The sequence below is a fragment of the Ophidiomyces ophidiicola genome (assembly GCF_022830035.1).
Source record: "Ophidiomyces ophidiicola strain CBS 122913 chromosome Unknown scaffold_1, whole genome shotgun sequence".
Lineage (NCBI taxonomy): Eukaryota > Fungi > Ascomycota > Eurotiomycetes > Onygenales > Onygenaceae > Ophidiomyces > Ophidiomyces ophidiicola.
The window spans coordinates 614,093-639,442 of NW_026054641.1; the positions used below are offsets into that span (position 1 = coordinate 614,093).

A 25,350-nucleotide genomic window follows, 5' to 3' on the forward strand; every position below is an offset into this window, starting at 1 on the left:
CAAGCCCCAGAGCTGATCAGGCGGCTAGTTAATAATAACTGTCCACTCACCAAGGAGTATGGATTCAGCTAATTCTCTAAGTTGAAAAGAACAGCCTGGCCTTATCTCTTGCATCAAGCCACAGAGTGCAAGCTATAACAACCTGCAAATTCCTCGGCCTTGTGAGATATATTGATTTTTCTTACTATGCTTGACTAGTTGTAAATTCTCCTCAAATAAATCCTCTTTGTTTGGGTACGCTCCACTCCCTTCACCCCTTATTCGAATGTCACCTAGGTGTCAATGAAATTTAGTTGATGATGACTTAGGAATCTATTCCACGATGTACCGACTGCGACACCTTGCACTTGGCTTAGCTGGCATATCCTTTGCTACTTCTGCACTCGCCACTGATGCCGAGTCAAGCGTTCATTCTCTGAAAGCTGATACTTTTAAAGAGTTCATCTCCGAGCACAACTTAGTTTTGGCTGAGTTCTTCGCGCCATGGTGTGGTCATTGTAAAGCCCTTGCTCCAGAATACGAAACCGCGGCAACGGAGCTCAAAGAGAAGAATATCCCGCTGGTAAAGGTGGATTGCACTGAAGAAGCTAGCTTGTGTGAAGAGTATGGCATAGAGGGCTATCCGACTCTAAAGGTTTTCCGGGGAACAGAGTCTATTAAGCCCTATAATGGTGCAAGGAAATCCCAATCGTATGCAGAGTAATGAAAGCATATATTTACCATCGCTAACTTGCATTAGGATTGTGTCTTTCATGGTTAAACAGTCACTTCCCACAGTATCCAAGGTAACGTCAGATACCTTGGAAACTGTTATAGCACTTGATAAGATAGTCATCATTGGCTTCTTTGAGGAAGGAGACAAAGCATCCAATCAAACCTTCGCTGCCATTGCGGAGGAGTTGCGTGATGACTACCTTTTTGCAGACACAAATGATGCTGCATTAGCCACCGCTGAGGGCGTACCTCGCCCTGGGATCGCTCTTTATAAGGATTTCGATGACCGAAAGGATGTTTTTCGCAAAGAGTTCAATAAGGATTCTATCACAACTTTCATTAAAACTGCCGGCACTCCACTTGTTGGTGAAGTTGGGCCCGAGACCTACTCGGCGTACATGGCTGTAGGTTTTTGCCCTAACAATACGTCGTTGATTGACTGACATTACCATTTACTTTTTTCAGACTGGAATTCCTCTGGCATATATTTTTGCTGAGACGCCAGAAGAACGTGAACGCCTTACCACTGAGTTCAAGCCACTTGCTAAAAAATTAAAGGGCTCCATCAATTTCGCAACAATCGATGCCAAAGCATTCGGTGCTCATGCCGGAAATTTGAATCTTGACCCAGAGAAATTCCCTGCATTTGCCATCCAGGATACGGTTAAAAACACCAAATTTCCCTACAGTCAAGATAAAGAGATTGTCGAAAAGGATATTTCAAAATTTGTTCAAGATGTTCTCGACGGAAAGATCGAACCTAGCATTAAATCAGAACCAATCCCAGAGTCACAGGAAGGCCCTGTTAGCGTTGTCGTCGCACGCTCCTACGATGAGATTGTCAAAAATACTGATAAGGACGTTTTATTAGAGTTTTATGCCCCATGGTGTGGACATTGCAAAGCGTAAGTTACTTTAAAGCTAGCTTCATTGAATTTTTGCTCCTTCCTGTTGTACTAACTAACAATTTTTTAGCCTTGCACCTAAATATGACCAGCTAGCTTCCCTTTACGCAAACAATCCTGAGTTCGCTTCAAAGGTAACCATTGCCAAGATCGATGCCACTGCTAATGATGTACCCGATGAAATCCAGGGTTTTCCTACAATCAAACTCTACCCGGCTGGTTCAAAAGATTCCCCGGTAGAATATAGTGGGACCAGGACTATCGAAGATCTAGCTAATTTTGTTCGTGATAATGGAAAGTATCACATCGATGCTTATGTTAAGGGCATGGAAGAGGGTGGTGATGTCACTTTTGAATCAAAAGCTGAGAGTGCGACTCCAAGCGCGGAGTCTAAGAGCCAATCATCAACATCTTCGGATCGTCCAGAAGCTACTGTGCATGAAGAATTATAAAGGAATAATAAGGTCAAAACATACAATTTTTCAACTTTCAGAGCTGTTTTCTTATATGATACAGGCGTTTTCTATGTTGAAATTGGTCAGGTTCTAACTCAGTTATAATTTACAGAGTATTGTAATACTCATGTACTTTCGATCAAAGGTTGATAGCCATAGTGTGAAATATCTGTAACTCTCATTTTCAATATTTCTGCTTGAAAAAACTATGGCTGGTAGTATATTCTTGTTCATAATGAAACAATGAGCTTGCTTTTTTAAAGAAAACTACCCTAAAACATTTATCTGGGTTGTGAAAACATATTCACAACCAGACCACTTTTTTGGAGGCAGCTCTTGACATCGGAAACTGTAAACTCCCCCCTATGAAACTAAATTGTGTTAGCCAGGTATGAAGGCAAATTAGGTATATTGGAACCTACCATGCCGGCACCCAGAGCAGCATCAGCTTCTGTTCGTTCAAATACCTCCTGAAAATGGAGCGGCTTTCCAGCACCACTAGATGCGATTATTGGAATCGTGGAGAAAGATTTAACATCCTTTATTAATTCAAGGTCAAAACCATTGCTTGCACCATCTTTGTCAATACAATTGAGTAGTATCTCCCCAGCACCCATGGCCTCAACAGCCTCGATCAATTGCCGCACATCGACATCCCTCCGTTCGCGGCCACCCTTTATCGTACATTGATACCAACAGTATTCATTGCCGGCATCGTCCGGGAAATCTGTTTGAATCGTATGGTGCCCCGTGTCCGTCGGTCCAGAAACATATACTCGAACGGGGTCGACGCTGACCACAACTGCTTGCTTTCCGTATGCACCTGATATTGCCTCAATGGCTGTAGCGCCAGATAGCCGCTTTCCAGCAGCGTAATAATTTTCAGCAGCCGTCACCGCATCCGAACCGATGCTTACCTTATCTGCACCCGACTTAAAATAAAGTGTTGCAACATCCAGGGCCGAAATATAAGACCCATCGGCGTCGACGATATCTCTGATACCTCCACCAACCGTCAACGGAACGAATACAGTTTCAGCCGTCCGACGAAGAATCTCAAGCATTGGTGTATCCGCCAGCGGACAATTGCGAAAAGAGGTAATGTTTAAGAAGACAATTTCATCTGCTCCTTGTTGGTAATATTGCTTGGCCAGATCAACTGGATTACCAAGATTCCTGACATTCCCCTGGGCAGCGCCATCCTCCTTCTCACGTACGTCATATTGATCTCCTTTCGTCACCACAAGATCGTCCTGATCATTAGCGCGCACATCCAAGCAGGCGATGACCCGCCGTGTAAGACCTCCCGCCGCCATAGAGTGCAGCTGGGACTTCACTGAACTCTTATCACCGGTTAGAAAAGCACGCAACGTACTCAATCCGGCCGGGCCACTTTTCTCGGGGTGGAATTGGGTGGCAAACACATTTTGTCGGCTGATGGCACCGACGAAGGTTTCCTCTCCATGCATTGCAGTCGCTACGTCCCATTCGGCATCAAAAATATTCCTACTGTAAGGAATTGCATACGAGTGTACGTAATAGTACTTGTTTCCTGGTTGCAACCCATAAAACACGTTCTCTTGTTCGCACTTGGCGGAATTCCAGCCAATGTGAGGCACACTCTTGGTGGAAGAATCAAATTTCACCAGGGTCGTAGGAACCAGTCCTAAACCTTTCACCCCAGGGGCCTCAGCTGAACCTTGGCATAGTACCTGAAGACCGACACAAATTCCCATGAATGGTTTGCCAGACTCTATATGTTCGCGAATGGGCTCAAGAAAGCCACCTTTAGATAGCTGGGTTACGCAATGCCTAAAATGTCCGACACCTGGTAATATCAGTTTCTTTAACAATTGGATGAACGTCAGTACACTACTTTCAGCTTCAGTAATCTCGTTGCTCACCTCTGCCTTCTTCACATCTGCTGGGGATGTAACCCATTCAACTTCATATCCTAATGTTTCCACTGCATTCACAAGAGATCTGACATTCCCAGCAACATAATCCAGCAAGTGCACTTTTGGCATTTTTTTTTCTCTTCCTACTGGATTTGGTTTCATTGACAGAATTTTTTGGTAGGCCCTATAAAGTTTTAACTAACATTTAACGTATTTAATCCATCACCAAACACAACTCCCGTGCTATGGGCAGGTGCATGAACAGGCTAGAAGACTTGGCAAGGTCACGGGGGAGTTGTCATAGGTGAGATCGGCAGATCGGGCGTTTGGTGGGGAATTACGTTACATATACTCCGTAACTACAAGTAGTTATTTATTACGCCCAACAACGCGTTGGAAAACTACGCGTTAGTTATGCACATATCACTTTGAAATTTAGGAACTTGATTTGTGAGGGAAAACATGGCGAGCCACATTGACATCGGGGCTCTTAGGTAAACTCCCAACAATTATTTGCTGTAATACCGGATAGATTTACTTACCCTTGCAGTGCGATTTTCGACGATTCAAAGCCCAAAGTGCCTAATCCTATTGTGCAGTGTCTTCATGTGAAGCTTCTTGCTCCTCCATCCGGGGGAAATGATAGGTATAGAGCGGTTTTTAGTGACGTGTCGAATTTTGTGCAAACCATGCTAGCAAGCTGTATGTGCTGCGACGACGATGTGGAATATAATCTTCTAATCTAAATATGTCCTATAGCTCTGAACCATGTTGCGTCCAGTGGAGCTTTGCGCCGTGGATCATTCGTAAGGCTAAAATCGTTCCAAGCCAATTCTGTCAAAGGCAAGCGGTATGTGTTCGTCTTATATCGTACCTAGGCCGTGACTGACCCTTGCCAGAATCCTGATCGTGTTAGATCTTGATGTTCTCGAAGATTTGGGAGAATGCGACAGGGTTGGGGAACCAAAGGCACTGGAGATCACTTCCTCCGAAGCAGAAAACTCCGCTTCTACGTCGATCTCTGGTAATGGGTTCTACGGCGCGCAACGACAGAATCCACCGCCACAGCCCCAGCAACAGTACCACCAACGGACTGGTATACCGACAATGGCCCCTGTTCACGCCAATATCTATCCGATTGAGGCATTGTCGCCATACTCTCATAAATGGACCATTAAAGCCAGATGCACGAGTAAATCTGCGATTAAAACTTGGAAAAATAGGAATGGTGAGGGAAAGCTTTTTAACGTCAACCTTTTGGATGATAGTGGAGAGATACGAGCTACGGCATTCAAGGAGCAATGCGATTTGCTTTATCCACTTTTCGAAGAAGGCAGTGTATATTATATATCCAGCCCATGCCGTGTTCAAATGGCAAAGAGGGAATTTAGCAATGTGAATAACGACTATGAACTCACATTTGAGAGGGATACCGTTGTTGAGAAGGTAAGATTCCTTAGTTTAAATGTGGGGATTTTATAGCTTAGTAAAACCTAACAAAATTATCTAGGCAGAGGACAATGAAGATGTCCCTCGGTTGCGTTATAATTTTACGAGCATTGCCGATTTACAGTCCGTGGAGAAAGGAACAACCATTGACATATTAGGAGTTTTGAAAACCGCGGATCAAGTCACGGACATTCCATCCAAGTCAACTGGCAAAAGGTATACCAAGCGAGAGCTTACGCTGGTTGATGATACTGGGTACTCTGTTCGGCTTACTATCTGGGGTACAATGGCCACCTCTTTTGAGGAGATGCCTGCATCAGTCCTTGCCTTTAAAGGCGTTAAAGTTTCTGATTTTGGGGGGAGATCCCTAAGCCTCTTGAGTTCTGGCTCAATGATAGCAGATCCAGACATCGAAGAAGCTCACAAGCTCAAAGGCTGGTATGAAGCCCAAGGAAAATTTGACCAGTTTGCATCCCATTCATTCAGCGATCCAGCATCAGCAACTGGCTCTCGACAAGATCCATTCAAAACAATCGCTCAAATTAGAGACGAGCAGCTTGGGATGTCCGAGAAGCCTGATTACTTTTTTTTGAAAGCAACTGTGATTTTTGTCAAGCAAGATAGCATGTGCTATCCTGCTTGTCTTCAAGAAGGATGCAACAAAAAGGTTATTCAGCTTGACTCTGGACAATGGCTATGTGAACACTGTGAAAAGTCGCATACTAAACCTGAATATCGATATATCCTTTCTACAAATGTAGCCGACCACACTGGCCAACTGTGGCTAAATTGCTTTGATGATGTGGGACGTTCTATTATAGGAATGACTGCAGATAGTCTTATGGAGTTAAAAGAGAACGATGACAAGGCCGCGAGTGAATCTGTTCTAGACGCAAACTGCCAGACGTGGAATTTCAAGTGCAGAGCAAAACTCGATACCTACCAGAATCAGCAACGGTGAGATGTTCAAAACCATGAGGGCTCAAATAGTGTAAAAGCTAACCGTTTGGTAGGGTTCGTTATCAAGTTTTGACTGCTACTCCGATAAACTATTCAGTCGAAGCTTCTAAAATTGCTGATTTAATCGCCATGTATGATATCTCTTAAAAGAGAAAGAACTACTAAATGCAAACGATGAATCGGAGTTTGGGCCCTGAATGAGATACGACGTAATGATTCTTGACCCAAGAGAATTTGTACTGCTTAGCTCAGAGTGAGGTAAATACGTTAGAAATGTATATGCACCATGTCCTTATAAATCTATTAATATCCTTAGTACCTTCCAGATATATATTATATATATAGGTAAGGCATACGGGGCATATACAACTCTTTGATATCCAGAGAGAATTTGCATTCCACTGGGTAGTACAATCCAGAAAATAGAATAAGCTGAATTCGAGTATTAGATAATATCAAGTACGCCTCTAGTTGGGCTTCTCCCCTCCCTACCCAACTAGAAGAGCTGTGATTAATTGATATACCTAGCCTGTGGACCATGGCAAAACTACTTTGCAGAAACCTGGCTCCCTTGAGTTTCAGCTTGAGGCTCTTCTGGTTTCGTAGAGAACAAGGTTTCTGTGGTATGATTCTCAAGCTTGATAGGTCTAGGAGTAAGGCTCCAATCTATGATACCTTCCGCACCATACCTATTTTCCAGCCACTCATTGGCTTTCTTAAAATGTCCACTGTCAAACTTAGAGTTCATCAGCGAAAAATGAGATGTGAAACAGTACATCGCAGGAGGAAACCAGATGAACCTACAAATCCATTATGCGCGCTTAGAGGGCTTGGATGAACAGCATGCAGCACGCAATGTCGTTCTCGATTGACGTTAGCGACACGTTTCGCGGCCGGGTTGCCCCAAGCAAGAAAGACAACGCCGCGAGTACGAACTTTGGAAACCAGATCGATAGCCTTTTGTGTAAAATGCTCCCAGCCTTGTTTAGCATGGCTATTGGGACATCGGGCGCGTACCGTCAGGCAAGTATTCAGCATCAAGACACCACGATCCGCCCATGGGGTAAGGAGTCCGCCATTCTTCGGCGGCGATTCAAATGAGGGATAATCCTTTTTGAGAGCAATGTATATGTTCTTGAGTGATGGAGGTGCTGGAGTGGGAGGACGGACTGAAAAGCACAATCCATGGGCTTGGCCAGGCCCATGGTAAGGGTCTTGACCAAGAATCACGGCTTTGACCTTGTGTAGTGGTGTATGTCGGGACCTGATGCGAAAAGAACAGAAACAAGTTAGGCTATAAAGTTATGGAATGTATGCATATTGAAGAGCGCACCAAGAATAGATGTCAGCAAGAGGGGGAAAGACTTGTATTCCCGAGGCTATATCCTTCTGGATAAAAGCCTTGAGTTTCAAAAAGTCTTTAGTAATGAGTTCATCTTTCAGATGAGCCAGCCAACTCTCGTCCAGGGTGTCAATCTCAAGTTGAAGTAGTTCTTTCTGTTCAGGGGTCAGGGAAGCAATCCATTTTTTTTTGTCGAATTTCGAAGGGCTAGAAATAGGATTTCTACAATCATCTTCACCGCCTTTCGGAACACCAAAGAATGATGTGAGAGTCCTGTTTGGTTTCGGTTTTTTTGCGTTGGTGGAAACAGCCAAATGGCTTGCACTTCGCTTTAGACTGTTTGAACCTGGCATGGTCAAATGGACTTCTATTGAGAACAGATAAAAAAGGTCAAATAATTTTCGAGGAAGAATTGTTGTTGAAACTGAAGGAGCAAGGGGCTCCCGACTTCTTGAGTTGTCACTGGGAAACATGCAAGAAATCGCGATACAAATGTAAGGAAAGAACTTCGTTAACCCGTACTCCGTACAGGGTCTGATGAAGGTCCCAGTATTCCGTAAGTAGCCTTGATTACATAAATACGTTGACCCTCCGTACTTCGTATGTACTCCGTACAGTATGCATGTTCTGTCTATGAACGTACAAAGGGTGTGACGCGGCTCCTGTTCCATAGCCCGGGGGTTCTATGGACGGAGTACATACTTTTGGAGGCATCGGCTTTTAAGAACACGCAGCCCGACATATCCACCAATTAAATATACTCTGTACGGGGAGTACAAACCCCTGGCGTCTGATTTTTCAGACTACGAATTGTAGCCCTTCATGCAAAACCAGCGTTAGAGTGAAATCAATCTTCAAATAAATGCTGAAAAAGTATACAATACAACAGGGTAGCTATACTACCTAATTAGACTTGCCACCCGTTTAACTAAGCGACCATTGCCCGAATACTGCTTTCTGTGGACGGGAGGAGATAGAAGGGAGGCGCCAGTGCGGTTTTGATAACCCGAAACCGGATTTTCTTCAACTAGACGAGGTAAATAGAAGAAACTACATAGGCCAAACAAATCGAGTTGCCTTGATGAGAAGCAGGACGGGAAACAGCTGCTCGCCAACGGGACGACAGCAAAATAAGGATAAAAACCGGATGGTTCGGGAGGCAACCGTCGTAAACACCGCCCTGTATTGTGAACGTATCTGACCACAGCAGAATATAGACCTATTCCGCCCAAATTTTTTTGGTTTCAAGAGTAAAAAAAGGCACATACAATGGTGGGATGCAGATGGGGAAACAGAACTTAGACAGGTAAGGAAAGAAACGGGGCATGACCTGTATAATATGTATCGAAAAATCGGTTCCAGTGGCTCTGCACTGATGGGCATTGAAGGCAGTCAGGATTAAAACCGGCACGCGATTTTCAGGACGGCGCTCTAACCCTCGAACGGAACTAGGACACGACTACCACTTAACCGATATGGCCTACTCAGCAGTATCTAGCTCATCATGAGCAGGGGTGGGAGAATCCAAGGGAACTAGTCACTGGTTACCAACGCGAAAAAAAGCAGGCAATTCTTACTAGGAATTACCTTTCCTGTCATCGTTATTAGTTCCGTTCTCGCGATCCTCATCTCGCCTATCACGGTCATCCCGATCCCGATCCCGATCCCTTTCGCGATCACGCTCACGCTCGCGATCATCTGGGCTACGAGATCGATCGCGGTCTCGACGGTCGTAGTCACGGTCGCGACGATCATCTTTACGTGGGGAATAATCTCCACGGCTGCGGCGAGGTGAAGGGGATCGCATGCGGCGAGGTGGGGAGCGGTCGCGGCGGCGATCACGGCCAGAATCGAATCGCCATGAAGCAGATGGGGGAGTACGGGCCCACTATCATTAATATATCAGAATCCATAGTCAAGATTGTTAGAAAGGGGTGGGGTCAATGCAAGAAAATTCACCTCAATCTTCAAAACATCATCGCGACCAATTCGTTTGTTGTGCATTTCATGATATGCATCATCTGCATCACGTCGACTTTCATACTCAACAAAGGCGAAGCTAAAAAGTAAATTAAAAGCTATCGTCGACTCCAATTCCCAGGAATCTTACAGGCGGCTAGCAGCAGTTCGAGGTGCCGGAATATCACAACGAACAAGTCGACCATACCTTCAATCGGGAAACGCTATTAGTATGATAAGACAAATCGCAGGTAGGGCTCGGTAAATGAGAGGTCAATAGGGGTTCAAGTCGAGATGCGAGGCGTGAGGGAGCGAATAGACAACCGCTATTTTGGGCGAGCTTTTATACACATAGGATTTTTAGGTCATAAAGTCGTCGATGGACTACACGCGCTCGAGAGGTACGGGGAGGAGAGATTGATATTTCGCGAAATATGACGTTTCGAGATGGGGGACGGAAAGAGGATCGTTCGTGGGACATCGATGGAGGAGAGCATCCACGACTGGGACGTACCGTTCGAATTCGTACGCAAGTTCTCGTGCACGAGTACCGTGGCCAAAACCGGTGACATAGAGGGTGGTGCCGCTGCGAGACATGACTGATAGTTATAAAAACACTGCAGAGCTGTTCTATGTGAGCTGGCACACAACCAGAAAGCGGTACAAGAAAAAAAGGCCGAGAAACGAAACTAGCACAGATAGTACACAAATAAAGACAACTATGAAGATGGAACTAATGTCGTGGAATGTCTGATGACAACCTAGGGCATGTGTGTTGATGAAGGAAAGAAGGCTTTTCAACTTCTTGATTTAGCTAGACTCGATTCGTCTTAGGTTACCATGTACGGAGTAAGGTTGGTTGTATGGAGTGAGTACGGAGTACGGAGTACTCCGTTCAATACCTTTAGACGTAGTATTTACATCAGGGGGTGGTAACGGAATGGAGAAACAATGTCTCCGGGGAGGTAGCTATATTATGTAATCTAAATATGATTACAGAGTGGAAAGGAAATCCATCAAATAATACTACCCTCATAACACTACTACACTCACATATCTTTGTGAGGCGAAGATTTATTTCTTTCCCTTTTACCTAAGATTACCATTGTCTTTCAAAGTGGCTAGATGGGCCTGTTTTACTCCGCGTTGACTAGAATATCAGCCCTTACCTGACCGTCAAGTCAAATTCTATACTGTACTCCGTACCAGCTCTTTCAATTAGCATAATTCTCCCATTCATATCAGTTTGGCTTGGCTATGTTTCTATATCTATACTACCTTCTTAGATTATTCCCAGCATACTGAATCGATCTCTCCATGGCCATTTTGGTAATGACGACATTCAACCAAACGCCCATCGCCAAACCCCAAACCTGCGAATAAATATACTGTGAGGACAGTCGCTATCAGTATTATTTTTGGTTGGCTACCTCTCTGAATGGTCAAGGTGCGTTTGCCCAGACCTTGATAGATGTTTGTCTCACTCCTTATCACATAGTTGTCACCTCGGCCCACCCATTATGAGTCTCGGTGGCAAGGAGAACCCTCCTCCCAACCGTCCAGCGACCAAGACACACAATACGTTCCTTAAAGCTCCATTGTCAGGAAGTCCGCCTTCGCAAGAGGTATGCACTTCTCGTTGACTCACTTGCCCCGATGACTTATTAACATTAGAATGGCACTCAGGTACCACAAAATGCCCATTCAATTTGGTACCGAGACCCAGAATCGTTTCTAAGGGACCCTGTCGTTGCTGCGTTCATAGCTGGTGGAGTAGCCGGTGCAGTTTCCCGGACAATTGTTTCCCCTCTAGAAAGGCTCAAGATTCTCCTTCAAATCCAGAATGCCGGCAGAAATGAATATAGATTATCCATATCCAAGGCGTTGATAAAGATGTGGAAAGAGGAAGGCTGGCGAGGTTTCATGCGCGGAAATGGGACAAATTGCATTCGAATTATTCCATATTCAGCCGTACAGTTTGGCAGTTATAGCATATATAAAAAGGTATGTTCCCGTGTGTGTGAACATATGTTGCTCGTGGTAGATAATTGCCAATTACATTTACGACTAATATCGGGCCTCCCTAGTTTGCGGAACCGTACCCTGACGGTGACTTAACACCATTAAGTCGCCTGATTTGCGGAGGTTTAGCCGGAATTACCTCTGTCACATTCACGTATCCTCTAGACATTGTCCGGACCCGTTTATCGATTCAATCGGCGTCGTTCTCTGAGCTGAAGCACGGTAGTGGTCAAAAATTGCCTGGCATGTTCCACACTATGCGGCTCATGTATCAGACTGAAGGAGGGACAATAGCGCTTTATCGTGGAATTCTTCCCACCGTTGCTGGCGTGGCGCCTTACGTATGCTCGACCCCTGATCTTCTATTGGCATAAAATACTTCTGATTGCTAATTAGGTTCGAAGGTTGGGCTGAACTTCATGACGTACGAATCGGTTCGGAGATATTTGACTCCAGAGGGAGAACTCAATCCAAGTCCGTCCCGAAAGCTGTTAGCAGGTGCTATCTCGGGAGCTGTCGCCCAAACATGCACCTATCCTTTGTAAGTACTCTTTGCCGTTTTCCTTCTTTTTTTTGCGGGGGTTCTTGTCTGATTTTTCTTCCTATAGCGATGTACTTCGGAGACGATTTCAGATCAACACGATGTCCGGTCTTGGTTATAGATATACGTCAATTTGGGATGCGGTCCGGATCATTCTTGCTCAAGAGGGTATCAGAGGTTTGTATAAGGGAATTGTGCCCAATCTACTGAAAGTGGCTCCCAGCATGGCCAGCAGCTGGCTCAGCTTTGAATTGACACGCGACTTTTTTCTCGGTCTTGGTAAGAAAACCGCCTAATTTTGGGTAACTGCACTTTGAAATACGTTGCACGAAAATAACAGCTGTACGGTCTCAAAAGATGGTGTTGGCTTCAAAATAAATTTCAGACATAGAATTTTAGACACTTTTTACCAAAGCATGTAACATTAATATGCTGAATATTTAATGGTAAAGGCCTCAAGTAAACTTCTCTGTAGTATATATTAGAACTTGTCTCGTCATATGTGTTGACACCCTATTTATAGTACTTCGACTATCTACTGTATCTTTAATAATTTAATTCTGACTCATTTTCATGAAGAGTAGAAGAGCATGTAATGATAATTTTTAGTCATTCAAAATCATTTAAAAAAATCAGCATCAAAGTATTCTTCTAATTATCTACAATTTATGTATTAATTGATATGGTACAATATAATCTTGTTGAGCAATGTGATCGTGAGAAGTGTTGGGTTTGGTGTAAAAGCAGGGAGTGGTGCCATCATATTTGGCCTAGTACCATATATGAAGCTCATTTGCATGTGTTGAAAACGGGGAACTTAATAAAGAGCTTTAGCCACAGTCTGATCTTAGTGATGTAATAAATAAAGGAATTCTGTAAAGAAAAAAAAAGAATGAATGTTGTATGCATTGTGTATTAGAAAAGAGAAAGCAGATCTTAAGCAGTTTGAAAGACCCTATACAAAATATTTCACAGCCACTCAACAAAGGGTCCTTTTTATTTAAAAAGTTAGAAAATAAAGAAGAATCTCCTACTCTATGATACTAGCTACTCACATTTTTTTAAACATTGCTGTGTGGCTATTTATTAATTATTTAGTAGAAATCCGAGCAAAAATATACTTTGGGATGGCCAGCGCCCATTAAAGGGCGCGTGGCGCGGATAGATGACTTAAAGAAAAAATATGTACGTACGGAGTACATAAACAAGCATGAAGACATATATAGGATCAGAGACTAAATGAGCCATACAGATCTCTATATAATAAACACGGGCCTTATTGAACTATGATTTTCAGTGCTTGCAATATAACGGAACAGACAAATCCTCTTGCAACCGATTCCACCTGAAGACAGTCGAAAATCCGCCCAAGAGCTTCATCTGTTGCCCCCACACCCATACAACCGACTAATGCCGGCGGTAGGCCATTTGAAATCAACAAGCTGCGGGCGCTATCCCGCAAACTGCTCCGATCTGCATCTGCTGGGAAAGATTTCGATGGCTCATCAGCTTGTGTGGCAAAACAAGATTCACGAATTGTATTGATGAAGCCAGCAAGAGCTTCGTGGGTAGTATTTCGGCTGATCATGCCTTGAATAAGTTGACGAATGGATTGGAGGCTTGGGTTGCCAGGCCTCAGAATATACGACTTTGCTGCTTGTAGGAGCCGTTTTCTCAGTGTCCATGCAGATGAAAGTCCATATATTTCGTTCACAACAGCAAACAATAATTCGATAATAAGGATAGTCTCTTCTTCTGAAAGGGAAGAGTCGACTGTCTTGTTGCTTCGTGTATTAGAGCAGGTAGTTGATTCTAGTGATTCACTGGAACTCTCAGATATGGGAATTAAACCATCACAGGTGCCCCGGTTTCGGCTTGAAGCCATACTATCACTTCTATCTCGCTCGGGAATAGTCTTTTTATTATGCGAGGCAGCGTCATTGGCTTGAAATGAAAGTGATTCGGCGGTACGGTCATCATCCAAAATATGGGATCTCTGTACAGGAGACGATTGGGTCAATTCAGTGTGAACGAAATCATCAGGGCGAGATTCATTCAGTATGGAAATGTCATAGTCTGTTTTCGATTTTGTGGATTCGGTGCGGCCTCGAGAAGTGTAACCCTCCATCTTTGCTCCCATCGACCCATTAGCAGAGTTGCTGAAAAGGCCCGTCACTCCACCGAGCATAGCTTTACCACCTTCAGCAACACCTTTAGGGCTTATGACTCCCATCATATTTTTCCCCATGGCCTCAAAAACGGCAGGGTTACGAAAACCAAAGCCTGTTCTTGTGCCTGCTTTGTTTTGAGAAGCCGCTCCCAACCCTTTTTCGAGAAATCGTTTCATTCCTTCAGATTCAGCAAGATATTTATGGTGTAAAGCATCCTGTAGATATCGTTCAAGGTGTGTGCATAATTCTTGCGGTCTTCGGTTTCTCCAGTCTGGCAAATCTGCGTAGCTCGCCGAGAACTCGGTGGTCCCTGATATAACTGATATGCGACGCAGAGTTTCGTGAAGGATTTCAAAATCGACATACTTTCTCGCAATCATCCAGCCTGTAAGGTGCGCGCCACTCGGCTCGATTTGTATGAGATATTCTGTCGTTGGCTTTGAGCGTAATTTGGCTTCCGCGTTTGGGGTGGAATCATCCAGTATCGATATTGAAGCATTGTGAAAGTTAGCTATGCTCTGTGTTGTATTAACTATATCCTTTGGACAAGGCTTAGATTGAATGGACCTTGGGAGTGTTACTCCGTGATGACTACTCATGTCCTCCAAAGATGTATCCAAATTTGGTATCACAGTTGACCCTTGCGGGTTTAAATCCTTGAAACCAATCTTGGTATCAGATGTTGACCTTGTTGACGTTATCGGACAAGAAGCTAAGTAATCGGAAGTGTTTCTGGATCGACGTGCCCCCTGTGGACAATTAGGGGCACTTTCGAAGCTGCATTCTTTCACCCTTTTACTCGACCTGGAGCTCGAACCAGAGTTAAACAACAGCTTGTCTGAATGCCCTAAATCGTCGCGACCTGAAGACTGAATTGAAGCCAGACTTGAAAATGAATTTTCGGAAGCGGATAGGGGATCGGCAGAAACAGCGCCTAGTTCGCTCCCTACTCCTTCTAATTCATCCAGGCCAGCATCGATAGCATTTACTAGTTCAGGCTCCCCTTCCTTAAAGAGGTGGACAATCCAGCTATTGAGATATTCTGGCGCGGAGCAAGTATTTATAGTCGCCTCGAGAACAACTCCAGTAAGTATTTCTCGTAAAAATATTTGTGCCAGTTCACAGTCATATGTGTTAGAATCGAGAAAACCTTTAAGTAATTCACTAGTCAGAAGACTTAAACGTTTTCTTTGTTGTTCTGTGGACAGGAGATTTGAAAGTCCGCTATCCGGAAATTGCCTCAAATATTCATTGAGGGCATCGGCCACAGAAGCATTAGTATTTGAAAGATTGACAGCCATTGATAATTCACTGAGGAATACAATCATTACCGAAGACGAATTCATTGTGAATTGGACAAAAAGTTCGGCAGGTCTCTTGCGCCCGAGATGAGCCGAAAGCGAAGAAACAAAGCGGAGCATCAAACGTCGGCACGTATCTGGAAATGCATGTTCCGAGGGCAAAATAGGTTCGTACCACCATCTGCAAGCCTTCAGCGATATCATACAATTCTACGGGCTGTTTGTCAAACTCACCGTATATAGTCTTTAATCAAAATATCAATGAATCCTTCTATGGCAGAAGCCATCGGTTCATTCGAGTTTTTAAGATTTGTTTCAGTAGTATGGGCTTCAGCAGTAATGCAGACGCTTGCCCGTGTTCTTTCTGTTGGAAGTTCTACACCAGCCAACAGCCTTCTTACAACCTCGACACCAATTTCTCGCTGCCTTCGGGTCGATTCTTTAGCTTTGTTCTCATCAGAACCAATACTAAATGCTTCCCACCAAGCATGCAGTATTACGCCCCCAATAACACCAGTAAGAATTAAAAAAACTCGACCAAAAATTGAATATAAAATTAGAAAAACAATGCTAGCAAAGGCAGCGACGGAAATTAAGTTGCATTGAACGAGAAAAGGAATAGCTTGTTTAAGAAAGAAGGAAGTCAGTCGGTTTGATGCATCTTTTTGCTGTGGTGAGGACGGGAAAGTATTCCCCGCCTTGCTCAAAGGCTCCCTAGGCGCCTCAACCGACGACATTTTTTATTGTACGCGATAAGAAAACGAAAATTTCCCTGCAAATATCCGTGGGCCATATGAGCAGGAAAGCTGATTGTTTTGGCTCGCACTTGACAGAAGTATGCACTAGGGTATCAAGGGAGAGGGAAGAGATCTAATGCAAGCTTATGAGACGAAGGGTGTGTTGAGAATAACACTTTGGATGAGTGTAATGGTAACAGAATTATAATTCTGCTTTGATTTGATATACGGACAATCGGCGATCGGGGACTCGAATGAGGTGAGAGATTTGATCTAGTCAAAGGAATAAATTAGTCAGCTCTCATTGGAACCTTAGGTTTCGAAATATTATCTGGCCCTATAAAGGCCGGTAGGGATCATACAGGAAAATTTCAATTTATCTATTTGAATTAACATCTAGCTATGTTAATGATTTGGCCTCAGAAGAGGATCATGTTGTGTAAGTGGTGAGACAGCCCATATTTGGTTTGTAGGTACGGAGTATGTACGGAGTATGTACGGAGTACGGAGTACTCCCAAATAACCACTAGTTAGCCGCTGAGTCAGCATTTCCTGGAATCAACCCAAATTTTTCCTCGGTCCGATTTCGTGAGATCGGATCTCCATTTCACAAGTCACTTATTGCCTCTGGCTGGCCCCTTCACTGCTTTTTATTAATGCCCGTAATTTGGCCTGTTATTTTTGTTTTTGTCAATCTGTTATACTCACTTTCTTATTTCCCCAAAATTCCCTTTGTCTAATCCAAGGTCTATATCAGCATGAAAGTTTTTGCTTCGGAATGTACATTTGATTATTCCTGGGAGGAAGTCTCTACAGCAAACTGGCAGAAATATTGTCCGTGGAACAATAAATCCACTCATGTTGTCGCTGTTGATGTACTATCGCGCACGCTGGATCCTACATCTGGAATAGTATGTCTGCATGACTTCTTTCAGCTCTTCTCTAAGAAAGACACTGACACTCAGCTACCTAGCTACGGACAGAACGTTTAATCACCTGCAACCAGTCTGCTCCACAATGGATACTAAATCTTTTTGGGGGCTCTTCGACATCACATGTATACGAAGTCTCCTATGTTGATGCTGCTGCCAAAAAAGTTACAATGTCTTCCTCAAATCTCACATGGTCAAACGTCCTTAATGTCAAAGAGACTGTTACCTACCAGCCCTCTAAATTAAGGCCGACAATAAAAACGGATTTCAAACAGGATGCTCAGATCACCGCCGTTTGCGGCGGCTGGCAAAAAGTCAAGAACAAGATAGAAGAGCTTAGCATTGAGACCTTTAGTCAGAATGCTAAGAAAGGGCGAGAAGGGTTTGAAACAGTTCTCGAAATGAGTCGAAGGGTATTCAGGGAGCAAAGGGAAATGGAACTTCTACGGAATACTCATCAATAACATCAACCTTCGCATCCCAATATCCAATTTCGCGTGATGGATTATTTCATTGACATTGCTTCTTGATGTAAAAGGGGAAAAAGCTGGGAGTTTGGAAATCTGATATTTCTCACCCCACATTTGAAAATTTACCAATGGCGGGCGCAATAAACTTGCTTTTTACTCACGGCGTTTTTCTGCAGCATACTTAGCGCACCGGGACATGATAAAATTGCACTTTATGTATATACTGCACCATTGTATCATTATACGAATGAGCATCATATTGCCGTTACATGAAGCATTACTCCATACGCTAGCCATACTCTAGAACACTAAAGAAAACGAATGAAAACCCTATGATTTGCTGATTGGAATATAAAGAACGCTAAAGAAGGTATAACTTGTGAAATACTGAGAATGGTAGAAAAGATTCAAACTAGCCTACCAGGCCTCCCAATATTACTCTGCCAACACCAGCAATTTCGCCCTTTACGCTGCTGCGGCTCGCGTCCTCGAATTCTCGCACAACGCTTGACATGATTACTTTCCGTAACCGGGAATCTGCCTTCGCAAATATTTCGCCTAAAGCGGCTGTACATATGGAGGGACTAGATACTAGAGCCATAAGTCTCGTATAACAATCTATCAGGACATCGCATAGAGTGGAGAAGGTCTCAAAGAAGTCAGGATCAAATGGTAGCGTGGGAGTTAGCAAATATGTATACTCCTCGCCCGGGAGAAGATCCGAGGATTCGGCGATGGATGGAAAGGAGGCAACCGTAGAAGCGGCATTTGTAGAAGAAGCTATGTTGCCCGTTTTTGCTTTTAGATCCGATTGGTCACTCGACAGCATCGGGAGGCCTATCTCGGTTGCTGAGCTTGCTCTTCTGGCTTTGGTGGCAGTATGGGTTGATCGCTTAAACATTTGAGGAATTCGGGCACGGGCAAGGGTTGAGGCTGTTCCACCATCGACGGGGTGTATTTGCTGAAAGGCCTCGAATTCGATAAGCAGAGCGTTTAAGGAACGGAGATACTCGAAAGAATTTGAGCTGACATCTAATATTGGCGGGAGCGACAACCCGAGCAGCAAATAATTGATGGCCCGACGGGCGAGCTTCCGTTTCTCAAAATATGGCAGCCGGGAGATATCTGTTCTCGTGAAATGAATGGTATTGAACCAATAGACTCTTCCTTCATGGCTTTCATGGTGGTAGTCAGTAGTTGCAGTCTCATTACACTGAATAGCAGGGAAGGGACTAACGCCTTTCGTAAGTAATCTAATGTCTGTATTCGCTTGCTTGAAGTTTCATGGATATGTATATATATGGCACTAGCATTTTGGATACTGTAGGATGTAGTAGGAACCTGCGCTGGGACTTGTGCCATGCTGTAGGTGACATATGAGTAGAATACCTAGTAGTGAAGGGGGTGTTGGGTGGGGGAGGGGGCAAGGTTACTCCGTACTCTCCGTACAACTAACTAAAACATCCGTTTTGAATTCAACAATTTCAATGTTTATACATAGTTAACTAAATATGTACACAAGCAAGGCTCACCTACTCCACTCTTGCCAATAGCTGCTAAGCGCTTCTACTGCAACTTTATAAGCAAAGGCCAGCCATTGATATGAAGGGCGCAGAGCTGCACATGCATGTCCCCTTAATCTGAGTCATGGGTGAATAATCAAGCCAGTTAACTAACTAGTTATAAGTAGTTAGTTTAACTCCCTTTGTACGGCGTACGAAGTATGCCGATCTAAGGAGTACTGAGCATATGATTACTTTTATAACACCTCTAATTTGACCTACCAGGTTCGTTAAGACGCGCTCCGACTACAGACGATCCGTATCTTCCGTGTCGAATTCAGCCCTGACGAGAAATGCGTTCACTCAAGGCCTCCAAAGCGTGTATCACGCTCGCAACCCCTTGCTGTGGCCGATACGGTATTCAAAGAAGCGCTCAATCCCTTTTATCTGCGCCGTGGCTACAAACAAACCACAGCATAAAGCGTGAGTTATCACTGCCACCCATGCTCCGAGGTTGCTGAATAAATCATAGCCATCACCATTGCTTTTCGTCCATCGACAACCTCCGTAACCCACTTAGGCCCAACGTCCAAGCCCTTGACCACAAAATATACACCTCCAACCCGCGGCCTCATTGCTTTGCTTCCCACGTCATGGATACCCTATGCCGAATTGATGCGACTAGATAAGCCAACTGGTACATATTACCTACTTTTTCCTTGTCTCTTCTCGACCATGCTTGCTGCGCCAATGGCCACACCCATGGCAGCACCACTAGAAGTCGCATCATATTCGTGTTTATTTATCTTGGGCTCCTTGATCATGCGAGGCGCGGGATGCGCAATCAATGACTTATGGGATCGTAACTTGGACCCCCACGTGGAAAGAACCAAATTCCGACCAATTGCAAGAAATGCAATTACACCACAAAAAGCACTTGTATTTATTGGCGCTCAGCTCCTTTCGGGCTTAGCAGTTCTCTTACAATTTCCCGCGGACTGTTTTTGGTATGCAACACCCAGCCTACTTCTGGTGGCAACATATCCACTTGCTAAACGAATCACAAACTACCCTCAAGCGGTCCTGGGCTTAACATTTTCGTGGGGCGCCATAATGGGGTTTCCTACCTTGGGCATCGATCTACTAGTTAATGACAGCGCCGCAACAGCTGCTGCGGCCTTATACTCGAGTTGCGTTGCATGGACCGTACTTTATGACACAATATACGCACATATGGACGTAAAAGACGATGCTGCTGCTGGGATCAAATCGATTGCATTAAAACATAAGAGAAATACGAAATCAATATTGTCCAGCCTAGCAGCGGTTCAGGTAGGTTTACTCACTCTTGCCGGAATTGCAGCGGGCTCTGGCCCCGCCTTCTTTGTTGGGAGCTGCGGCAGTGCATCAATTGCTCTTAGCGTCATGGTTTGGCGTGTCAAACTAGATGATGTCAAAAATTGCTGGTGGTGGTTTAGATATGGCTGCTGGTTTACCGGCGGTGGTGTTGTTACCGGGCTATTTGCGGATTACCTTCTCCAGGTATTCGGAATTTACAGATCTGACCATCACCTAGTATACTGCGCCCCGGAAAATTAATTCATAAATAACCACAAGAGGTCTACTTATCTCAAAGATTTCATATAGTTACCCTGAGACGCCTGCAACCATACCTGAGCATGTGTGTCCTGTGCGTATGCCCTGCGACAGCGCCTACACATTTTTTTTAATAAGGAAGTGATGACTTGAAACTTCGGATTCTGTCAAAGATTATCGGAGTATTCAGTATCATAGATCTGTTACATCTTTCTCCACAAACAACAATCCTCACATTAATATCTATGCATCAGAACAGAGAGTTAGTAACGCTATTAGACAAAAAAGTGTTCTGACTCTGGAAGAATCTAAAGTTAAAAGATAGATAACATTTATTACCTTTCCAGTTCAAATATATCTAAGTATTATACATACAGTACAATGCTCAGACCTCTGCTTTTCTCTCTGTATACTTGAATTTCTTATTAATCTTATATTTGTTATTCTCTGTGAGCTATGCAATTACATTAGATACAAGACATAATCTTCTATAACTGTAGATTCGCAATGTAATTCTTTCTCTGGTACAAAGGCAATGGCAGTTGGGTGTCCAGAGATTACTTGTTCTCGTGATCGGCTAAAATAGGAAACGGCCACATGTATTGGGGACAGGTCTCGCTTCCAATCTACATTTCTGCCAAACTTATGTAGCAGAACCTTCACAGAGAGTGCGTTCGCAATTATGGCGAAAACCAGATTTCAGAATCAAGTCTCCAGGAAAGCCTCCATATGCAGATCAAGAGTCATTCGAGGGGGACAGCAGTCTCGCGTCCTAGGCCCAAAAAACAACATATTACTACAGAAATCAATTACCAAACATGAGCACACAAGACGTGCCACGAGGCTTCTCTTTAAAAATAGCCATCTACCTATCTGCCGAAGCTCTCTGCATGATTTCTCCAGTAAGATCACATCCTACTGCCCGGTCCTTGCCTTAATTAACTCTGAATTAAGAATCTCTCGAGGGTACAAGAGACGAAATAGTTGGCGATGCTTTTAATACCCTTATCAACGCTGAAAACCTTCTTGCCAGCAGGCTCTCAGGCTTTAGCCTGATATCTACAAGAAAAATTAAAGAACTGAAAGCAAATCATGCAAATATTCTTGATATTCTTTCGGCTTCAGGCCCAAAATGCCAAACTTTTCATAGAGAGCAATCACTCAACCTTGATTGGGCACGCTATTTAGATCAAATGGTAGATTTTAGCTGGAAACTGAGATCTATGGAGGGCGAGCTAGAAAAAAAGTGGCAAGAATGGACCAATATTAAAAAAAAGATCCTATGTCTGGGGGTAGAAGTTCTAGGACCCCACTGCATAGACCATATAGGATACAACCTTCAAGAATCTAAGAAAAAACATAGTCAGGCCATTTTCAAACATGGCCGATTGGCTTCTCGCTATGGGGAATCACAGAGAGTGGTGGAGAAACAAAAAGAACTTATTTACTTTATGGTAGGGAAGATTCTAAAAGAATTGGCAATGCAAGAAAAGGTGAAATCTCAATGAGACTTTCCTCGGTATGGCTACGTATGCTTATCTTGTACTTCACAGAAATGGAAATTTGATGCTCGACGACAAAGTGGAGAAGTTTGCAAGCTGGCTAGGAAAATGATTGTGGATTCCTAGACAGAGAGCTAAGGTGTTGTTTGAAGAGTGAGGAGTATCTATAAAGAGATAAGACTATGTTATGTGGAATGGGATGTGGGCAGGAACATATATAGAGATGTATACATATGGAAAAAGGGCTCCATATTCATATTCTTCAACTCTAACAAAACAAGCACCTAAAGTATGCCAATGCCAGGCTTGGTATCCCAAGGAAAACGTAGAGCAACCTGTGTTTACTGAAAAGCCCAAAACCTCCAAAGTTGCATGCTTGGCTGTTTTTAATATGAAAAGAAAAAGCTAGTTAGAAGATCGAAGTTCGATGTTTTGTTCTTTCTGCTTTATAGTTTCCTCGCCGATAGATTTCAGGAGCTTCGTTTTCTGTCGTACCTCAAACGCTTCCCTACTTTTTAGGATTCTTTGGACAATTTCACCTGCATTGACATGTTGAAATTGGTGGGAGCCAATTTCTTTAAAGATACCCATCCTTTTTGGGTCAACATAAGGGTCATAAGTGAGGGGAATGAAAGTAGTAGGCCCATGGTAAACAGCGTTAGGCATTCCGAGCGGGAGAGATCGTAAAAACGACTCTGATGGTGTAAATGGAGCCCCAAAAATGATGGCGTTGATGTACTGGTAGTAGGAATTAGTTATGAAAACAAGGGTTGGAGAATCAAACATTCTCGAACCACTCACACGACACTGGAGAACACAAAGCCCACGCTCAAATATGTTCATGATCGGGTAGTTTAGGCCTTTCCAACTGTTGATAACTTCGTCATCATGAACGCCGGCTATGACATATGCAGGGGCGTAATCTTCGCCGAATTGCTCTAATCGCGCAGCGACGCGACCCGGCGAATACCACTGCTGGCGAGAGCCTAGCTCTTTTTCCTCTTCATGTACACGCCGAAGAAATTCTATGTGACCTGAAGAGAACAGATCAAAACCACCGTCAACATAAACAAGGCGTTGACCAGGTCGAGGCCCTTTGCCTTGGAATATTTGTCCAAAAGAACCCGTTGGTAGAGTAGGCAGGCTGTCATTATATCCTTGACAACTTGTCGTCCAAGTCCATACCGCCGGCCCAGGCTTAAGGCCAGTTTCATCAGAGGCGTAGTCTTTGATTCGTTGAAGGGATTGCTTCGCATGCTCTTGAAGTTCCTCACGAGTGCCAGGACCCTCATTACCAGCCAAAAGAGCAGTCAAGGACTTAATAAAGTGGCTCCGGGTACAGAGGAGCATGCGCCCAACAAGATCGGTGGTCGAGATTCCTGGAGTCCTCTTCACGACAAGAAAACGCCCTGCGCTCTTCACGAATCTATAACAGTCATTTCCGTCGCTGTCTGAAGTGATGTCGTCACCATGAACAACGTAGTGGCAGCCATAATGAGAGATCCAAGGCAGCGAAGTTACGTAAGGGGCATGGGGAACCGACTTTGTAACCCATCGACAGGCGTTCACAGCTGCAACTCTTTGCAAATGTAAGTAACGGAATTGAAGGCAAGGGGGCGACAACGGACCGTTCAGCAAGTGTCATAACAGTCGGGCCTTTGTTCTCTAGAATTTCTTCATCCGAATGAACGCCGACTAGAAGCTCCTTGCCCAATTTCCGGGCTTGTAATATCGCTCCGGCATGACCTGTTTATTTGATGTTAGCCACGGCACCAAGGGCAAGACATACGGAAATTCGCCGGCATGGGCTACTGACCGTGGTGGCTGAAATCAAAACAGCCATCCACCCAAATGCGGTCTTTTTGGATAGGAATGTCCTCCTGCGGGTCAACAGGCCATTCGCCGAAACGAGGAACTGATCCATGAGTGAGGGGTCCCGGTTCCATGCTGATTCAGGTTTAGAGCTGGTATACTCCGGACAGGCAAAGGTAAGTTAAGGCTCAGGCGCCGCAGGCTCGGAGATCAAAAGCGTTAGCAAGAGATCAATTTCTGGATTGCTTGACTCGTTAGTTGGCACTCTAATCAGATGGTTGTTTTGTCAGTGATAGATGTGCAAAGGCGCTTGGAAGAAAATATCCAGCAGGGCGTCCAGAAGGCTAGCAGCCGATTTCAGGAGTCTGTACCTACTTCCATACCATAAAATCAGTTTCTCTCAGCCTTCTCTGTAGAATCCATAGAAAACCCTGCTTGTCGGCATGTGCATGGCCACATCTGATTATTATCAGTAAGATATTTACTAATACTAGATTTACTTGGTTATATTCAGTAGCTTAACCTGATTAACTATACAAGGTCAAGACCTGCTGAGCCACTTTGCAACATCTGGGGACAGTTCAACCCACATCAGCCCAGTTACGCACCGGCAAGAACAGTGTCTGGCACCAGTAATTACCATTTAGAGCACCTGTGGACCACCCGCATGGGGACCTGCGAACAGTCGGGAATGAGTCTTGTATGTACGGCACTAGGTGTGGCGTAGTTATCCGTGGGCCAGAAACCAACCAATCACGGGCGCTGCGTGCTGAAACGGCGATGAGGAAGCTTCGTCCAACGGGTGCCATTCGCCCTCAGCCTGACTTCAACCCTTCCACCACAACGTTGACGTCCACCCGCGGTCACCACTCTCGTTTTCCTTTCCTTAATGTCTTCTGTCAGTCATTATCTACGCACCTTTTAATCTACGCTCATTCTTTTTAACCCACTCCAACTTCTTTCACTCATTGGGTGATCAGCTCTCCACCCCCTACCTCCACGCTCCCTTCTGCGGCTCTGAGTAGCCTGTTGACCTGTCTCTTCCTTAAATAAATACTCAACCTGTCGCTATTTGCCCCGAT

The 25,350-nt window shown here is 44.3% G+C and overlaps 11 protein-coding genes across 11 annotated transcripts; 5 read left to right on the top strand and 6 right to left on the bottom strand.

Moving 5' to 3' along the window:
* Positions 1-322: 322 nt before the first annotated feature.
* PDI1 (protein disulfide-isomerase precursor) lies at positions 323-2,071 on the top strand (the record flags this gene model as incomplete). The annotated part of the gene is made up of 4 exons (XM_049249317.1): positions 323-690; positions 740-1,118; positions 1,180-1,619; positions 1,690-2,071. The coding sequence occupies 4 exons, from the start codon at positions 323-325 to the stop codon at positions 2,069-2,071; spliced, it is 1,569 nt and encodes a 522-aa protein (XP_049111511.1).
* A 374-nt stretch (positions 2,072-2,445) lies between these two features.
* On the bottom strand, positions 2,446-4,101 carry HIS7 (Histidine biosynthesis bifunctional protein hisB; the record flags this gene model as incomplete). Its single annotated transcript, XM_049249318.1, has 1 exon — positions 2,446-4,101. The coding sequence occupies one exon, from the start codon at positions 4,099-4,101 to the stop codon at positions 2,446-2,448; it is 1,656 nt and encodes a 551-aa protein (XP_049111512.1).
* Positions 4,102-4,434: 333 nt separating this feature from the next.
* Positions 4,435-6,528, top strand: RFA1 (Replication factor A protein 1; the record flags this gene model as incomplete). Its single annotated transcript, XM_049249319.1, has 6 exons — positions 4,435-4,466; positions 4,523-4,674; positions 4,732-4,822; positions 4,872-5,418; positions 5,483-6,378; positions 6,435-6,528. The coding sequence occupies 6 exons, from the start codon at positions 4,435-4,437 to the stop codon at positions 6,526-6,528; spliced, it is 1,812 nt and encodes a 603-aa protein (XP_049111513.1).
* Positions 6,529-6,928: 400 nt separating this feature from the next.
* On the bottom strand, positions 6,929-8,076 carry UNG1 (uracil DNA glycosylase; the record flags this gene model as incomplete). The annotated part of the gene is made up of 3 exons (XM_049249320.1): positions 6,929-7,117; positions 7,186-7,645; positions 7,715-8,076. 3 exons carry the CDS (start codon positions 8,074-8,076, stop codon positions 6,929-6,931), a joined length of 1,011 nt encoding a protein of 336 aa, XP_049111514.1.
* Positions 8,077-9,203: 1,127 nt separating this feature from the next.
* On the bottom strand, positions 9,204-10,279 carry LOZ57_000213 (uncharacterized protein; the record flags this gene model as incomplete). Its single annotated transcript, XM_049249321.1, has 5 exons — positions 9,204-9,256; positions 9,311-9,611; positions 9,683-9,782; positions 9,834-9,890; positions 10,197-10,279. 5 exons carry the CDS (start codon positions 10,277-10,279, stop codon positions 9,204-9,206), a joined length of 594 nt encoding a protein of 197 aa, XP_049111515.1.
* A 923-nt stretch (positions 10,280-11,202) lies between these two features.
* On the top strand, positions 11,203-12,541 carry LOZ57_000214 (uncharacterized protein; the record flags this gene model as incomplete). The annotated part of the gene is made up of 5 exons (XM_049249322.1): positions 11,203-11,307; positions 11,369-11,686; positions 11,770-12,045; positions 12,109-12,245; positions 12,313-12,541. The coding sequence occupies 5 exons, from the start codon at positions 11,203-11,205 to the stop codon at positions 12,539-12,541; spliced, it is 1,065 nt and encodes a 354-aa protein (XP_049111516.1).
* A 980-nt stretch (positions 12,542-13,521) lies between these two features.
* LOZ57_000215 (uncharacterized protein) lies at positions 13,522-16,454 on the bottom strand (the record flags this gene model as incomplete). The annotated part of the gene is made up of 2 exons (XM_049249323.1): positions 13,522-15,898; positions 15,952-16,454. The coding sequence occupies 2 exons, from the start codon at positions 16,452-16,454 to the stop codon at positions 13,522-13,524; spliced, it is 2,880 nt and encodes a 959-aa protein (XP_049111517.1).
* Positions 16,455-17,212: 758 nt separating this feature from the next.
* UPS2 (Phospholipid metabolism protein) lies at positions 17,213-17,850 on the top strand (the record flags this gene model as incomplete). The annotated part of the gene is made up of 2 exons (XM_049249324.1): positions 17,213-17,365; positions 17,428-17,850. 2 exons carry the CDS (start codon positions 17,213-17,215, stop codon positions 17,848-17,850), a joined length of 576 nt encoding a protein of 191 aa, XP_049111518.1.
* A 418-nt stretch (positions 17,851-18,268) lies between these two features.
* LOZ57_000217 (uncharacterized protein) lies at positions 18,269-19,218 on the bottom strand (the record flags this gene model as incomplete). The annotated part of the gene is made up of 2 exons (XM_049249325.1): positions 18,269-19,031; positions 19,094-19,218. The coding sequence occupies 2 exons, from the start codon at positions 19,216-19,218 to the stop codon at positions 18,269-18,271; spliced, it is 888 nt and encodes a 295-aa protein (XP_049111519.1).
* Positions 19,219-19,711: 493 nt separating this feature from the next.
* COQ2 (Para-hydroxybenzoate--polyprenyltransferase, mitochondrial precursor (PHB:polyprenyltransferase)) lies at positions 19,712-20,957 on the top strand (the record flags this gene model as incomplete). Its single annotated transcript, XM_049249326.1, has 2 exons — positions 19,712-19,841; positions 19,891-20,957. The coding sequence occupies 2 exons, from the start codon at positions 19,712-19,714 to the stop codon at positions 20,955-20,957; spliced, it is 1,197 nt and encodes a 398-aa protein (XP_049111520.1).
* Positions 20,958-22,861: 1,904 nt separating this feature from the next.
* MUQ1 (choline phosphate cytidylyltransferase) lies at positions 22,862-24,402 on the bottom strand (the record flags this gene model as incomplete). The annotated part of the gene is made up of 3 exons (XM_049249327.1): positions 22,862-24,035; positions 24,085-24,202; positions 24,273-24,402. The coding sequence occupies 3 exons, from the start codon at positions 24,400-24,402 to the stop codon at positions 22,862-22,864; spliced, it is 1,422 nt and encodes a 473-aa protein (XP_049111521.1).
* Between the last annotated feature and the right edge of the window lie 948 nt (positions 24,403-25,350).